This window comes from Juglans regia, chromosome 12 (assembly GCF_001411555.2).
Source record: "Juglans regia cultivar Chandler chromosome 12, Walnut 2.0, whole genome shotgun sequence".
In the NCBI taxonomy this organism is placed as follows: Eukaryota; Viridiplantae; Streptophyta; class Magnoliopsida; order Fagales; family Juglandaceae; genus Juglans; species Juglans regia.
This window is the reverse complement of record NC_049912.1, coordinates 29204535-29223109: the sequence shown is the minus strand read 5'-3', so window position 1 is coordinate 29223109 and position 18575 is coordinate 29204535. Positions and strand designations below refer to the sequence as shown.

Genomic DNA, 18575 nt, shown 5'->3' with positions numbered 1-18575 from the left:
ATATATATATATATATGCCACTTTTTAGCTTTTGACTATATATCCACCCAAACATAAACATGCACCGCACTGAATTAACTATTTTACTTTTTATAATCATAAAATATTATTATTATTTATTTTTATAAATTTTTTTAGGCTAGCTTATTTATTTATTGATTTTTTAAGAACTTATTATTTTTATTTTCGTGATTTTCCATAACCTGTACATCAAAATGGGGTAACTAGGGAGTAACATGTATTATGATTTTATGGAGAGAGAAAATAATAGTTTCATACAAATATGTCCTTTCTATTTTACTTTGCCTCTACTAATGAATAAATGATGATGTTAGGCAATATTTGAATAAAGGTGTTAAATGTCTAAGCGGCCAATGAGGATGTAATAAGTCCGCCAACTTCTATATATTAATATTTTAAGAGTAATATTAGGTATAAGTTTTAAATATATAAATTACGTATAAAAAAATTAATTTAATTTAAAAAATAATTATTATTTTTACATTTTTTCAATATGAGAATATATAAATCATTTTTCACTATTCTAATTGATTATCAGGTATTGACTATATATTATTAATTTGAAGTACTCCTCACCATGCATATCCAGCAAGGCAACAACTAGCCAGCCAGTAGCTTTTCCGTAATGATGATGTCACATGCATCATGATCATCAGTGAGTCAAACCTAATCCATGCCTCTGGTGGGGTCCTCAGCTACGTGATACGTCGAACATCATCGTGTCCCATGTACATATCATGCGGATATATAGATATCATGATCATATGAGTTACATAAAGTTATTTATACCCACTCTTTATGCATTTTACTGATTAATCAAATGAAATATTTTATATTAAATTAAATGACACAATCAATCATATTAATGAAATATTAAAAATATGTAAAAATAACTACATATAAATTATATATATACATATATATATATATATACACGGATACACCAATAAGGCACAACGTGCAATGAGAAATAAAATCTGTACAAAGTTAAAATAAATCGTAAATTTATACAAGTTAAACTAAACTTAATGTAATATAAATTTAAAAGAAGTGACAAATTCATACAAATCAATGTTTTATCTAGTTATATAATTACAATGCCGTGAAGTTTGATGAAAACATATGGGTTTATGTCATTGTTTCATTGACGGGTTGATGGACAAGATGTTGAATTTGTTTTTACGTTATTGTCCAAATTGATTTACTTCTATATCAAAATAGATGATTCATTCATTTTCTGAAACTTGTGCTGCAATATTTTAGAGATATAATAGATGGTCATATATGAATTTACATCAAAATTTCTCATAACATTCTTTTTAAATATTATTAAAATACGAACAATTCTTAATTTCTAATTTTTAACTGTTCACATGTAAAATAATCAAAACTAAAAGCTATATATATAATATATGTTAGAACCAAAATTTTTTTATTAATTTATTTCATTTTTCAAAGTCGCTATAAGAAATATTAAAACTGTAAAACATTAATTGATTTTACATTATCACACTTCTCAAAGTAAAATATTAACAATGACATATTATATATTTAAATTATCAACAAGTTATAATTTAATTCTTTCTGAAAATTTATAATTATACTACTTCACCTATTGTTATTACTCTTAACAGTTGAAATCAAATGCTTATGTTAGAAAAATGCTACTTTACCCACTCAATTTGCCTCCTCATTTTGACACTTCGTGTATTTTTTTTAATTTTTTTATTTACTTAATAGTTAAGAAAATGACTATTAGTATATTAATCTATTTTTTATATTTTTAAAAATATTTTAAAATGATAAAAAAAAATATGAATAAAAAAATTAAAAATACCAATTTAACTTAGCGGTCACTTTGAGCGGTGCTACTCAGGCAGCAAAGTAGCACCGCTCCTTATGTTATATACTATGTATTTCTAGAATAAACATCAACATGCCAATTTTAATAATCTAAACTATAAAACTAAGTGTTAAATAATTTGACCATATAATTATAATGTGAAGTGTCATCCTTTACATTAAAAAAAAAATAAAGAAACTATAATATAATTCAAGCTGTAAATTAGCTTCAAATTTTGAAATTAATTTGAGGTTAATAAATAAAATTTTCAATTTATGGGAAAATGAATGAAATATTTAGCTTTCAAAATTATATATCTTAATAGATGAATAAGGACAAATCATTAACAAACGCAAAAAATAATATATATATATATATATATATATATATATATAAGAAAGTACAGATTCATACTAGAATGTAACAGTTCAATTTAAGGTCTCATTTATTTTCAAAAAATATCTCATATCATTTAATCATTACAATTTTTCTAACTTTTAATATAAAATAAAATAAACAATTTAACTTTTTCAAATCTTAAAACAAAAATAATATTAAAAAATATATTATAACAATATTTTATTCAACTTTTTAACTTTAATCTCAACTCATTCATCTCATCTCTAAAAATAAACAGACGAATTCAAAGTTAAAGAAAATAAAACGATGGCCAATATTAAATTTAATTTTTTGAAGAGTTACTTTTTTCTCATAATTTTTTTTTGAAGAGTTAGTATCAATTTGCAAGAATAAAAAGAAGAAGAAGAAGAAGACTGTAAGCCATTTATAAATTTTTTACGTGGGTTGATCTCTAAAGTGTTATCATTTGTTGTGACACCGTTTAATGAAGGGTATGAAACCCTAATTGGTTTCTTCTTCTTCACTCTATCTCCGCCTGTTAGTCACCGCCACAACTCATGGCCTGCTCCGCCATTGTCGACGACGCCGCACGAACCCACAGTAACTCTTCTCTTCCATCTCTCTCTCTCTCCATTACTCTGTCACACTCTCTCCTTTCCAAGGTCGACTATTCCATTAGGCAAGTTAGGCAATTGCCCAAGTCCCATGGGAGAAGAATGCCCCTCCAAAAAAAATTAAGTATAATTGTTTAAATAAAAAAAATATCTAATTAACAAAATTAATTAATTCAATGAGAATATCAAATAGTATAAAATAGATATTATGTCATTATTAATTTTGAAAGTATCTTACATAATAATTATTTCAGGTACTCTCATAACTCATTCTAAGAATAAACTTATTTTGTTGTCATTATTAATTTAATATATCATGTAAAAATTATAAATAGTAAAATCTAAATTTCGAGTGTTCATAAATTTTTTTATATAATCAGTTGTAGAGGCAAGGGTCCACTTTTCCCAAATGTGTGTGTAGGTTATTTATATAACTTTATTGATAATAATGATTATAATTGTTTCTATGACTCATTTGGATATTAAGAATATATCATTATATTTATGAATAGTAATGAACTAGTTTGTGAATAATAGTGAAATAGTTTAAGTTAAACTGTATTTGAATGTTGAACTGAGTTGAGTTAAGATAATAAAATATTGTTAAAATATTATTTTTTAATATTATCATTATTGTAGAGATTAGAAAAAGTTGAATTATTTATTATATTTTATATTAAAATTTAAAAAAATTATAATAATGAATTGAGATGAATTGAAATAGATTTGAGATCCATCCCAAACATATTATTATTATTTTTTGCTGTAAAAGTAACCAAAACATGCTTTAGACACTTGGAGTCCTTGGGAACATAATTGTAGTAAAAAATGTGTTGCTTACTTTTACATGTTTTGATTTTTGTCGTTTTAGTTGATCAGAGAAGTTTTGCTGGATTTTGCTTACTTGTGAAGTTTTGGTTGTTGAGCTAAATTTTTAAGATTTGATTCTGGGTTGGGTTGTTTGGACTAGATCGCCAGTGCTTCTGCTCTAGTTTCATTTTGTTTTCGCAAGATTATGAAAGAAAATTATTCTCTGGTAGGCCAAGTCGCTTGCTTGAACTTGGAGCAAGGCTAACTCGTCTAAAAGTTCTTCTGAATATGAATGTCGGTTTGTTAGTTTACTCTCCTCACTCTCGCCTTGGTAGCTATGAATTTCTGACAGCGCGGTGTTTGCAGATGGGGGCTCATTATAATGCATGGTTGTTTGATTTTTATTTTTTATTTTTTTTTCATTTGGGTTCATTTTTGTCTTATACTTGAGAATATCATGGCTGATACCAACATCTATTTGAACCTCGTTGGGTGTAAATAAGCCACATAACAGATTGGGCAAGGTCTACAAGGCAGGGAAAGGTATGGACCTCGTTGAACTTATTATTTGTGCGTGCTTGCTTGGACATTGGATCGTTGGGAATTAATGGGCCAGATTTTGCATTCAATTCTTATTTCTAGATCAGCAATTACAGTTCTTAATTAAATCCCAATCCTGCCCCTCCTGTTATTTAAGTGAGTACCGAGGATTTTTAGTTATAACTTATATAACTAAAATTATTTTAGATGATTGTGCCGTACTTGTACACTTACAACTGTAACTATTATTTTTTCACATATATATATATATATATAAATAACTTATATCAGTGAAAAGAGTAATTTAAATTCGTCCATATATACTTCGCGTACGGGTAAAGAAAATGCATCACGTGCCCACCCTAGCACATGCAGATTTATAATTCACAATTGTTTACTTACGTATGTACCTATTTTAATTTGTTGGTTTCGTTTGTGGCTTGTATTAAAGATAGAGAATCGCTGTAATTAATATTTTGTTAAGTTGTTATGAATTAATTAAATAGTAAACTGCATTTTCCCGCATGAAAAAAAGAATAATGTCCTCCTATTAATATAATTCTGCGAGATAATTAATTATTTAACTACTTAGTAAAAGATTTAGAGATCTTGAAATTTAGTCCACACTTTATTTCATTAAAATTAATTTCCTACGTATTTTGTTAAAAGAGTACTTTCCGACTTACACGTGAAGATAAGAAGTGTTCAAATCACTTGTAATAAAATAATTCTATTCTAACACATTTACACCACATATCAACCACGTGTTATAGTTTGATTTAAAAGATAAATTTCAAATTTTAAATTTTACAAATCAAATTATGTCATAAACATTGTGTGCAGTGTAAATGTCTTCAAATAGCACTACTACTTTAATTAATCCTATCACATCTAGCTAGTATGAACAAATGATTAAATGAACTATATAACATTATTTTATAAATTGACGTTATTTGATATAATACATTACTCAATCTACTTAATTTATCATTAAAAAAATGTACAATTTAACATATGAAAAATTATATTATCAAGTCTGGATGTAGAGCATATCATTTACATCACTTAAAATGTAAGATTTAATTTGTAAGATTTAGATTTTAAATATATCATTTAAATTAAATTATATCACGTAAATACTTTATTAAATATACTATACATACCAATTTAAGAATAAAATAACTTTGGAAGCCATAACGGCAAGTTATGTAAAATATTTTCTCAATACGGTTGTCATGCCGTTGCTTAAGGAAGGGTGAGAATTGTGTGGGCCGTGTGCCACAAGAAGTGCCATCGGGGCCACGACCCAGTACGTCTGCATCTCCTTGAAGCGTCACACCCACCCTTAAAATTTGGTGAGATTCCAATTTCCACACACCAAGGTGATGGTACTACTGCCAGCAAAACCATCCCCACATGTATGCCGATGCCAATTTAATGCATACGTACCACGCCATTATGCGGTATATATGCACGCAGCTCGATCGTGCAAGCCAGCCTTTCCCTTTCCAATCATTATATACAAAGGCTAACAAATTTCCCACTTCCTGTTTCTTAAATCTATTTCAATAATCGCTAAGTCTTTAAAGAGTTTTAAATACGTACGCACCTAATTAAATTTATCGACATATATAAAAATATATCGGAGAGTTAATCAAGAAATATTTAAAACAAATAATGATCAAATTGAACATATAATATATAAATATATATCTTCCTATATCTTAAAAGTATGTATAACATAAACAGTAATTATATACTGAACAGTGATTACTGTTTACGTTAAAAGTTAACTGTAATGAATAATAATTACTGTTTATATTAAAAGTCAAAAGTACTGAACAGTGATTACTGTTCACAAATCATTGTTTATGTTAAAAACCAACGTAATGAACAGTGATTAAAAAATTAAGATTTTAAATTTTAAATTTCAACCCTTCATCTTGAATCTCCAGAATTAATCTAACAGTAGAAGTTAAAACATTAAAAATAAACAAACTTAAAATAGATAATTAAAATATAAATTCAACTTTAATTTATAAAATACTAATATTTTATCATTAAATAAAAAATAGAGTTTTGTTAAATATTTTTAAGAGAATAAAATCATATAAATAATTAGAATTTTTAATATAATTTAAATATCATAATATTAATCATTAAGAAAATGTGCATTGCACGTCATTTACTGCTAGTATATATATATATATATATATATATATATATATATATATATATATAGAGAGAGAGAGAGAGAGAGAGAGAGAGCGAGCAGAAATTGACCTTAATTATAGATGGACAACATGATTTAGGCGTAGGCGTAGGAATTAATGTAGTTTCATGAAGTGCTTGGCCTGCCTTGCTTGCCCTGCTGTTCAAAGCATGCATGCAGAGGTAGTTTTAGTAATGGGTGGATGAGGTTGCTGGCTTGGACGTGGAGGACTGCCTAGTGAGTACGTGGGGGGAAACGTAGTAGCTAGGTTCATTTATATTTATAAACGGGTGTAGGCCGTGCCTCGTGGTGGATAGTGAAGGCTCGCGCATATTTTTGTCACCGGAGGTGGTTGGCATGCATATATCTACATCTCTCTCACGCATGCATTAATTGTAACCAGACCTCCCATGCATGCATGCATGCTTTTCCAATCACTTCTACCAGTCCATCCCGCCCTCTTCATATGCTAATTTTGACCATCAAGTCAATTCCAGTACCAAGACTTTGATCAACTCCAAACTACTCTCTCCTCCTCCTCTGCATATTACATGTACTGTACCGCGTATATATATATAATTGGTAGATCGATATACCTAATTTCATGATCACTTCGAGATGATCTACCTCTTTCGTTTCTGTGGATGACATTATTATTGACTTTTTCTACTCAATTTCGTATTTTTAGTCGTTTTTTTTTTTCTACTCAACTTCGAGATAATCTTAATTGCCTCGATCGGCTGGAATTAATGGCTATATATACTAGTCGTGAATTCTTAATTAAATAATTTCCCCTTCTTTTATTTTGGGTTATATGCTCTGACTTTAAGGTCAATACACGTAATTTTTTATTTAAAAAAAAAAAGAACATTGCAGGATTAAATACGCTCATTTATATTTATAAATTGAATTTTTCTTGATGGCCTGGCCTGGTAGGTGAAAAGAATTCAACACCAAACACAGAAAGAAAACAAAAGCACAATGAAATCATGGATTGCTTTCGGTGGCCATCCATATTGGACAATACAGTGTTGGCCGTCTCTTCATGTCCCACTTGCGAAGATCCTTGACCTCTACTTGGTTGGTGGCATAATAATATATGAGTTTAAAATTAAAATTATTTATGTAAGTCTATATAATTATATTTATAAAAAATTTAAAATTATAATAATATTATTTTTAAAATAATATTTTTTTTTTTTATTTTCATTCATCAATAAGAATACACATACAATCTCTTACTCAACATTACAAATAAAATTTTATATAATATATATATTTATTAAATATATTTTCTTTATTTTGTTTTTTTTTTTTTGGGAGACTCACACCATGTTGCAATGATTGGGGTAGCTTAATGCACGTTTCCAAAGCAAACACAGCCCTAAAAAAAAGGCCAGTGCTAGCGGGCAGTCGGGATAGTGTAATTTTTTTTAATACGTATTTTTAACATTCTTAATCATTAAAAAAATAAAAAAATATATACAATTTTATTAATAATCAATATTTTCTTAACCATTAACCAAAATTTAAATACTCGAGCGGTAAAGGGTTAAGTAGCATTTTCCAGAAAAATTAATGTGTATATATATGTATATATATCCACTCACGTAATTAATTAACAAAGCTGGGGACTAAAAAGCTAGTGATCCCCTGGCATGAAAAAGACTTCGATCGGCATCAAATTAACAATATAAACGTTTAAGCTAATGACAGCTTTACAGCTTAATTTACAGGATTTGGCCCCAGTGATTGATCAGTCTTTCTATCTTCAATCCTTAAAAAAATATAAACTTTATCCAGCATACACACGAAAAAAGGGTTTACATTATCCAAATTATTAGAGCCTTTTATATTTGACTAAGACGAAAAGTTGAAGAAGGATCTCGCATGGATGAACTCGGATCTCGTGAATTTATCAATGGATTGATCACCTACCCCAAAGAGACCGCGTAGAGGTGGAGGTGGACGGGGGGTTGGTGGTTGGCATGCATGCACGACTTTATCTAATAATTAACCTTAACAACCCCTAATTAAGTTTTCTAATACTTAGTTTTTTTGTTCTTTTTCTCCTGAATGCATTAATTATTTGTCTTGCTCTACCCATCGATCTTTCATGTCGCGTGCAGTGATGATGGCATGATGAATATATATGTAGTTTTGCAGCTCCTAATCAATTTGAATGGTGTTGAACAGGAAAAAATAATCAACTTGAGTGGTAAATTATACTTTTGTTAGATTGCTGCCAAGTTACCATTTTTAATATGGATCATCTTGATGGGGTTGGTAGCAAAACCTAACCTTTGGCCCACACAGCAATTAAAGCCTTGCAAAAAAAATATTTATGATACAAGACAGATACAATGCTCAAGAGGGGACAATCAACTCTCTCTCTCTCTCTCTATGATTGAAATTGAGAATGAAAATCATTTCATTTTATCGTTATAATATTTTTAAAATTTTATATAAAATATAATAAATAATTTAATTATTTTAAATTTTATAATAATAATAATATTAAAAATTAATATTTTATTTAATTTTTATAAAAAATTATATATTTAAAATATAATTATATCAAATATTATTAAAAAAAATTTAAATCGTTTAAGACGGTATAATTCACATTAAAATCTTGTGTCTTTACTCTTTACACGTCATTTCTTAGTCAAGGACGTAAAGTATATAGTTTTATACTTTATAGGACCACCGGCCGTGCCTCGTCCACCGGTCATTTGATCAACTGCACATCTGTTGGCATGATTTTCAACGCTAAGAAATCTAAGAATAATATAAAACATTGTTTTTCACGTATTAAATGATCATTTCAATTTGTAACATGATGATTATATAAATTGAAAAGATCTATTAGTAACTTGCTCGACAACGAGATGATATTAGATCTCCTCGATCACCCCGATCTCCTAATTACCATGCATGCATGGTTCCCGAGGGACAAACTATATTAATTAGAGGGTGCCCCTAATTAATCAGGAATATAACTGTTCATCTAGACCATTTTTTTTTTTTTTTTATCCAGTCCGGAACTTGAAAAATCGGATTTCGATTTGACCTGATCCGGGTTGTAAATTTAGAACCCCCGTTTACAATCCGAAACTTTATTTTTTCTTTCTTTTTTTAAGTCTGAATGTTATGAATTAATTTAAAAGTTTCAATTCAAATATGAAGGTGAGTGGTTATCGGGCATGACTAGAAATCATGTGGGTTCCAGTACAAAACATGTAATAAAATCAGTAACCGAATGTCTTGAACTGGAACATGACTTCCGCAACTTCGTCGAGAACCATGAGATCAAGAGCAAGTCTAAGAAGAAGAAGAAGTTTCGAGTTTACAATCTCATCCGGGTTTTAGCCTGGGTTTGAAACCCGAGTAGAAGAAGAAGAAGAAGAAGAAGAAGAAGAAGTTTCGAGTTTACAATCTCATCCGGGTTTTAGACTGGGTTTGAAACCCGAGTTTCGGTCCAAATATTGCCAAATTTTCAGACTAGAACTCGGATGAACAGTCCTAATCAAGGATACCATACAGATCATGGCACTCAAGGTTTCTCTTAATTCGTCTCCACCTAACTAGCTAACATGCATGATCATGATCGATTTTTATGTTTAGACTTTAATTACCCAATAAATAAAAGGTATCATGAATTAGTTATGTTCTGGTGCATGATAATTATAATAGTGCTGTTTAGAGCTTTATGCTTAGTTTGGATAGTGAAATGAGATAAGATAAGATGATTTATAAATAATAGTAAAATAGTTTAAGTTAATATGTTTTATATATGGAGTTTTGGAAAAGGAAAGAGAAAAAGTTGAATAAAAATATTATAAAATAAAAATATTATTATAATATAATTTTTTTAATAGAATTTTTATTTTTGTATTTGAAAAAGTTGAATTATTTTTTGTATTTTATTTAGAAATTTGATAAAGTTGTATTGATTAAATGAAAAAGTTAAAGATTTGAAACTGAAAAGTGATTACATTTGTGATGTTTGGATATTGAGATGAGATAAGATGATGAAATGATATGTGATGAGTTGTGAGGATTTTACTATCCAAACTAGGCCTCATTAATGTTCTGATTAAATTCTTCTTGAATAAATAATATTCATTTAATTTTTTAGAAAATAAGTCAAAGATATTAAATAAATGGCTCTTTAGGTAACTTTTTCATGGAATATACTTTTATTTTTGTGTTTCGTTAAAATGATGATGAGATAATATGAGATTAAATAAAATGATGAGATGATATGAGATGAGTTGTGAGGATTTTGCTATCTAAACTAGGCCTCATTAATGTTCTAATTAAATTCTTCTTGAATAAATAATATTCATTTAATTTTTAGGAAAATAAGTCAAAGATATTAAATAAATGGCTCTTTTGGCAACTTTTCATGGAATATACTTTTATTTTTGTGTTTTAATCATGATATAAAAAGTGAAAAACGAGTATTTATGATAAATTATTTGTGACAATAATGATTATTTATAATGATAATATATTGATGACTCATTTTAGTATAAAATAATTATTTTCATTGTAAATAACTAGTCACAAATAAGTATTTTTTTTATGGTGTCAACGATCTATAGATCCACACATAAATTATTTTCTGAGTAATACTTGATATAGTCATAAATTGTGCAAGCACTGCACAATCTTTTTAAAAATGAGTAGTATACACCATTAAAATTTTATTTTTTAACGTGAATATCATTTTTATTCAATTTTTTAAAAATGAACACGCGATATTTATACAACTGACTGCAAATATCATTTCATTTTTTGTTATATTTTATCTTCTCTACCTGCCAATACCCATTTAAACCCTATACAAAAGATTAGCTGGAACTCAAACATGCATGAGCTATCCATATGGATCAAAGACATTCGCCAGGTAGGCATTAAGAATCAAATAAATTTGATCACGTATACACGAATGCCCAAAGAATCATCTGGGAACCTGTTCTCAACATAGAATGATAGAAAGAGAGTAATATTTTGTGGCAAGCAAGCACTTTTACCAAGACACGTTCAACTTCTAGCAAATTGAAGCTCGGTGCCAAAATTTGGACGTAGCGTGTGAAAATATACAACTGCATGCATATATGTCCGTCGATTTTTCTGAAAGAGAGAGAAAAAGGTCATTTTCTAACAAACTAACACCAAAGGCAAACGCTACACCAAAATGATTACGCAAAATTATGATGATTTATTTTTGCTCATCTTAGCTAATGAATATTAATGAGGATGAAAATCAAACATGTAATTAAGGGGACAAGATCGATCAAGTGGGGATGCATTTAGGTTGCGTCTGAATGTTGAATTGAATTATTTATGAATAGTAGTGAATTAAAATTATAAAGCGAATTTTATAGAATCTACCTAAGATGAGTTTAAATGTGTTTAGATGTTAAAATAAGTTTAGATATATTTATAGGAAGTTAGAAAAAGTTATGGGTCTCACATGTAAAAAAATATTGAATTGAAAAAAGTTATGAATCTCATATATAAAAAGATTTTGAGTTAAGATGAATTTAATAATTTGAGAATTAAGTGTTTAGATATTAGATTTAACTAAGTTGAAATCTTATAAGTTTATCAATCAAATGGGACCTAAGAAACCAAGTGCGAAGAGTCAAACAAGAATTCCATTACAATCTCACAATGTTACAATAAAAAATAAAAAAATAAAATAAAAAGTGAAAAATAAAATCAAATTAATTAAGATGTCAATTAATGTGGTGGCCATCAACTAATTCCTTGGTCTTATATATGTTTATGTTTTTAAGTTATCGCTACCGTATGTACATATATAAGAGGGTAGGAAGAATGAGAAATTGAAAGACGACACATTATGGTCTCGCACGGGTTTTCACGAGTCATGTCTCCTCACCAACCACGCCTCGTCTTCCTCCATTTTCATCCCTGACGAGTAAAACCCAACCCCACGGCCTTCTTCATCTCATTGGAACATAACTACACCACGTGTCGTCATTTATCCCGTCCAATTTCGCGATGATCCGACGGCCACGTGCAATCTTCAACTAACCCTTCGGCCTACCCACCCAAACGTGACAACACTCAAAGTCCCCCCCGTCTATATAAACAACCCGAATTTGGGTGAACCAACTCAGGAATATTTTCACTTTCCTAAGGCTTGAAAATTTCCTACCACCATTTTTTGTCTCCTCATGCACCAATATTATTAGATCTTAATTTCAAGAGCGAGCTCCAAGTTTTCCTTTGCGTTTTTCCCCTCCAAACAACCCAATCCAAGAAAGAAACAATGGCAGCATACAATGGCAACGGCAACGGCAACGGCAACGTTAACGGTAGTACTACTGCTGTGAACTTCTGCGTAAACACCGACCCTTTGAACTGGGGCGCGGCTGCGGAGTCACTCAAGGGTAGTCATCTGGATGAGGTGAAACGCATGGTGGAGGAGTACCGGAAGCCGGTTGTCCTGCTCGGGGGCAAGACCCTGACCATATCACAGGTTGCAGCTATTGCAACCCAGGATACTGGGGTGAAGGTGGAGCTGTCGGAGGCAGCTCGAGCCGGGGTCAAGGCCAGCAGTGACTGGGTCATGGACAGCATGAACAAGGGCACAGACAGCTATGGTGTCACCACCGGTTTTGGAGCAACCTCTCACAGGAGAACCAAGCAGGGTGGTGCCCTTCAGAAGGAGCTTATCAGGTAATAATTAATTGTTTATAAATTATATCTTAATTATCTGATTAATTACGTGCTGCATCTACTTGTAATTAATTAGTTTATTTTCTAATATGATCTCGATAATCAAGCCCCCCCGAAATTTGCATAAACGAGGTGGTACGTAGATACGTATAAATGGATGGAGGGCCACATGTTCGACGTTTTTCCTTAAATTAAAGGGCAATACTATACAACCTCCTAACCTCCACACATCACATTTTTTTTAAATTTTTAAAATTTTTTTTGAGTTTATTTTTTTAAAATTAATTCAATTTTTCTATTCATTATTTATATATTAAATATTTAATAAAAGAAAAAAATAATAAAAATTAAAAAAAGTGTGGTGTGTGAAAGTTGTGTAAATAGTAAGAAATTGTGTAAATTTTTTATTTTTCTTTACTTTTGGCACGAAGCTTATTTTTTGCCATTTCAGGGTGGGTAGGTACATATCGCATATATATATATATATATATATATATATATATATATATATTTATGTAGGGCAGTAAAAAGAAAAATAGAGTTTAACTTTGCATTTTCAAATTATTAGAGTTTTCTACATTTTGAATCCAAACTATTAAAAAATTTATTTATTTATTTATAGTACTTTAATTATGACCACGTGAGATCTTAATGTAAAAGGTAAAAATCTCAAGTTTTGATAATTTGAGGGTATAATATATTAATTTAACAATTTTCAGATCAAAGTATACAGTTCTCAATTATTTAAGGATGTTAAGTATATTTATTCTTAAAAAAAAATATCAGCACTCTTGCGTAACATTTTAGAATGAACCAAGTACCCCCCATGGATTGTGGGTACCACCTTGAGAAGGATAGCCCGCCCTTATAATTATTGAAGTAATGCTATATAAAAAGTCTTTGATTTTTTTTCTCTCCGTTATTTTTTAGAAAAAAATATAATTAGTATTTTTACGGTGCAAATCTCAAATATCTTAGTACAAAAGAGATAAGTTTATAAATAAATTTAATAAAAATATATTTGATCTTCTTTATAAAAAATATATATATATTTTTAACGTATCCCGAGCATGCATATAACTTTGAATTAAAAAAATAGAATTGAAAATTCTGCAGGAAAATCGCCAGTAAAAATAGATACAATTTTTTAAAATTTCTCAGATTCGATTGGATATTTAGTTGGTGTAAGTTTTTCAAGTAATTTTAAACATAAGCCTCACATCCTGTACACTCATTTAAAAATATGTCATTTTACTTTTTTACCTACATAATGAAAATAATTCTAAACATGTTTATAAGTAAAATAGGATAAAAAAATAAAATAACATATTTTTAAGTGGGTGTGCATAGTGTGAGGCTTATGAGTAGCACTGCTCTTTGACCATATTTGGAAATGATTGGAGTTCTTTATATGACGAGAGGAGAATTTCGGAATTTCCAAGTAAATAAACTACTTCGTCCGAAAGTTGACATGTTCAACTCGTACACGAAACAAGTCTTATATTGTTGTCACAGTTTGTTTTTTTGTTTTTTTCTTCTTGTTGCCGCCTTTTCTTTTGATCTGTCCTCTTTGGTCAAACTTTTAACTTAAACGAGTAAAATTAGATAAAGAGAACTTTTAGGGCTCGTTTGTTTTTAGAGATGAGATGAGATGAATTGAGATTAAAGTTAAAAAGTTAAATAAAATATTGTTAGAATATATTTTTTAATATTATTGTTGTTTTGGAATTTGAAAAGTTGAATTATTTATTTTATTTTGTGTGGGGATTTGAGAAAGTTGTAATGATGAGGTGAGGTGAGATGAGATGAGATGTTTTTAGAAAACAAACAAGGAGTATTTTTATTGGATTGATTAAATATATTTATAAATTTTAATTAATATCATATAAATTTATGTTTTTTTATTTTATTTAAATTCAATCTTTATATTGAATTATTATTTTTTTATATAATAATAAAATATTATTATTTTAATAATTAGTTAATATTAAAAAAAGTATTATTAAATATTAATAATAATTATACTCTAATTAAATTAATATTAAAAAAGAGTATTATTAAATGTTAATAATAAATATATTCTAAATATTATATGTATATATATTTTAATTAATTTAATTTGTTTGTTAGGAGTGAGAAATTAATATTTTAATGTTTGATGAGTTAATTATAGTTAGCTATATTTGATAAAGCACTATAGTTGAAATCTAAATTGTTTCAGATATATCCAATCTAATGTGAGGTATTTTTTATATAGATTATCTAAATTTTAGTCATCCTTTAATTTTAACTAAGTCAATAAAAATGCTCTTAGAGGTGGAGTGGTAGCAGTGATATTGATACTGTGACTTTTAAATTGGTTGTGATTAGATAGTAAGGTATTTTAAAGTATTTTATGAATAGTAGTAAAAAAATAATAATAAAATATTGAATAGTAATAAATAAATAAATAATAAATAATAATAATATATTTTTAAAATATACTTAAAAATACCATAACATCCAAACTAAGCGTAGCAAAAGTATGGTAGGTAGTAGTGGGCAAAATGCCAACATCCACAAGAATTTAGCTTTTAAGTAAAATAAAAATGGACATAGAATTGTGATTTTGTTGACCACAGATAATGGGAATAGTACGGAGAGTAGAAATATAAAAATGGAAACATGATGACTTTTCTTACAAACAAATGATCGTCGATCCAGTTTGTCATATTTGTGACGTGGCACTGTCCACTCGGATTGTGATATTTTTGGAAGAAATTTTTTAGTAAAAATGTAAAATTTGTCACCCGATTTGTTTTTCTTTTTAAAGTTTTGCTTAAGTTTTTAAGATTCATCTGTTATTAGACATCATGCGGATTATTAAGAAAATTCCTTGCAACGTGACCAAGCATCCATGGAATAATTAGTATGTTCATGTGCCTTTGTGTAATCTTGGCTGACATTTTTTCATGGAACTTGCACCAGATTTTTGAATGCTGGAATCTTTGGCAATGACACAGAATCTTGCCACACGTTACCACACTCGGCGACCAGGGCGGCGATGCTGGTCAGGATAAACACCCTCCTCCAAGGTTACTCGGGCATCAGATTTGAGATAATGGAAGCCATCACCAAGTTACTGAACCACAATATTACACCATGCTTACCACTCCGGGGAACAATTTCTGCATCGGGCGACCTGGTTCCTCTATCTTACATCGCCGGACTTTTGATTGGCAGGCCCAATTCCAAGGCCGTGGGACCCAATGGAGAGTCGCTGGACGCCACCAAGGCCTTCCAAGTAGCTGGGATCAATGGTGGGTTTTTTGAGTTACAACCCAAAGAAGGTCTAGCACTAGTGAATGGCACTGCAGTCGGGTCCGGCCTAGCTTCTATGGTACTTTTTGAAGCCAACATCCAAGCAATTCTCTCAGAAATCTTGTCGGCAATTTTCGCCGAAGTCATGCAAGGAAAGCCTGAATTTACAGACCACTTGACACATAAATTGAAGCACCACCCGGGCCAGATTGAGGCAGCAGCTATCATGGAACACATTTTAGATGGAAGTGCTTATGTTAAAGCAGCTCAAAAGTTGCATGATATCGATCCCCTTCAGAAGCCCAAACAAGACCGATACGCCCTCCGAACCTCTCCCCAATGGCTAGGACCACAAATTGAAGTGATCAGAACAGCAACCAAAATGATTGAGCGGGAGATCAACTCTGTGAACGATAACCCTCTGATTGATGTTTCGAGGAATAAGGCCCTGCACGGTGGGAATTTCCAGGGGACCCCAATTGGTGTTTCGATGGATAACACCCGCCTAGCCATTGCCGCAATCGGGAAGCTAATGTTTGCTCAGTTTTCTGAGCTTGTCAATGATTTTTACAACAATGGGTTGCCTTCGAATCTCACCGCAAGCAGGAATCCAAGCTTGGATTATGGATTCAAAGGCGCAGAAATTGCTATGGCGTCTTACTGCTCAGAACTTCAATTCTTGGCCAATCCTGTCACCAACCATGTCCAAAGTGCCGAGCAACATAACCAAGATGTGAACTCCCTGGGGTTGATTTCCTCAAGAAAAACAGCTGAGGCCGTTGACATATTGAAGCTCATGTCAACCACTTTCTTAGTTGCATTATGCCAAGCCATTGATCTGAGGCATTTGGAGGAGAACTTGAAGAACACTATCAAGAACACAGTCAGTCAAGTGGCCAAGAGAGTCCTAACCATGGGCTCCAATGGTGAACTTCACCCGTCCAGGTTCTGTGAAAAAGACCTGCTCAAAGTTGTCGATCGAGAGTACGTTTTCGCTTACGCAGACGACGCCTGCAGCGCAACCTATCCATTAATGCAGAAACTAAGGCAAGTCCTCGTCGAGCACGCGTTGAACAACGGGGAGAAAGAGAGGAACTTGAGCACTTCCATTTTCCAAAAGATTGGTGCCTTCGAGGAGGAGCTCAAGCTGCTATTGCCCAAAGAAATAGACAGTGCCAGGGCCGAAGTCGAGGATGGAAAAGCGGCAATTCCGAACCAGATCAAGGGCTGCAGGTCCTACCCATTATACAAGTTTGTGAGAGAAGAACTGGGAACGGATTTGCTAACAGGCGAGAATATTCGATCGCCAGGTGAAGAATTTGACAAGGTGTTCTCGGCAATGTGTGCTGGGAAGTTGATTGACCCGATGCTGGATTGTCTCAAGGAGTGGAACGGCGCTCCTCTTCCTATATGTTAGTTAAAATCTGTTCCGGTTCGTTGCACTAAAATTTGTTTCTCTCATTTGGTTTTTTTTTTTAATTAATTATAGTATAGTTTGTTTTTACCACTGGGTTAATGTACCTGCTATATATGTACTGCCAAACTGTCTCTCATTGCTGGGGTTTTTTTTTCTTTAATTCAATATATAATAATCTTTGTTTGTACTTACAAGTTCAGTTGAACAGAGAAATGCAATAGAGACCAACTACTTTTGGTTCTGCTGCAAGTGCACCTCTACGTGCGGGTAATAGAATGAACACAGCCGCTTTGGGCCAGCCTAGATGTAGTTGGAGGAAAAATAGCCCACCAGTAAAATGTGACACGTCAGCTCCTGGAGATGATTTACAGTAAAAGAAAAACATATAATTATTTCCATTCCCTTTCACCTTCCAGTATTACCGAAGCTTATTTTTGTTCTAAGAACTCAAAAGTCATTATAAAATCACTTCTTCGAGATCCCTCTGAGAAGAAAATCAACTATTTTTTGTTGTCGTCGCCACCACCAATAGTTTGATTTTTGCATATAGTTTATCTCTTTTGTAGAGTCTTCTTCCAAACCAAAAGATGCATATAAGAACTTTATAAACCAACACATAGTTCTGAACTTTGTTTCTCTTGTAGCCACCCCCTAATTTTTGCACAATATCAACACATTATTGTTTCTCTCTTTTGCACTGGATGTAGAGTCTCGATTTTTATTCCCCCCCCCCTCGCCCCC

The 18575-nt window shown here is 30.9% G+C and overlaps 1 protein-coding gene across 1 annotated transcript; it reads left to right on the top strand.

The window, feature by feature from the left end:
- Nucleotides 1–12548: 12548 nt before the first annotated feature.
- LOC109008959 (phenylalanine ammonia-lyase G4) lies at nucleotides 12549–18083 on the top strand. The gene is made up of 2 exons (XM_035683398.1): nucleotides 12549–13117; nucleotides 16085–18083. The coding sequence occupies exons 1-2, from the start codon at nucleotides 12708–12710 to the stop codon at nucleotides 17832–17834; spliced, it is 2160 nt and encodes a 719-aa protein (XP_035539291.1). The 5' UTR covers nucleotides 12549–12707; the 3' UTR covers nucleotides 17835–18083.
- Nucleotides 18084–18575: the final 492 nt, after the last annotated feature.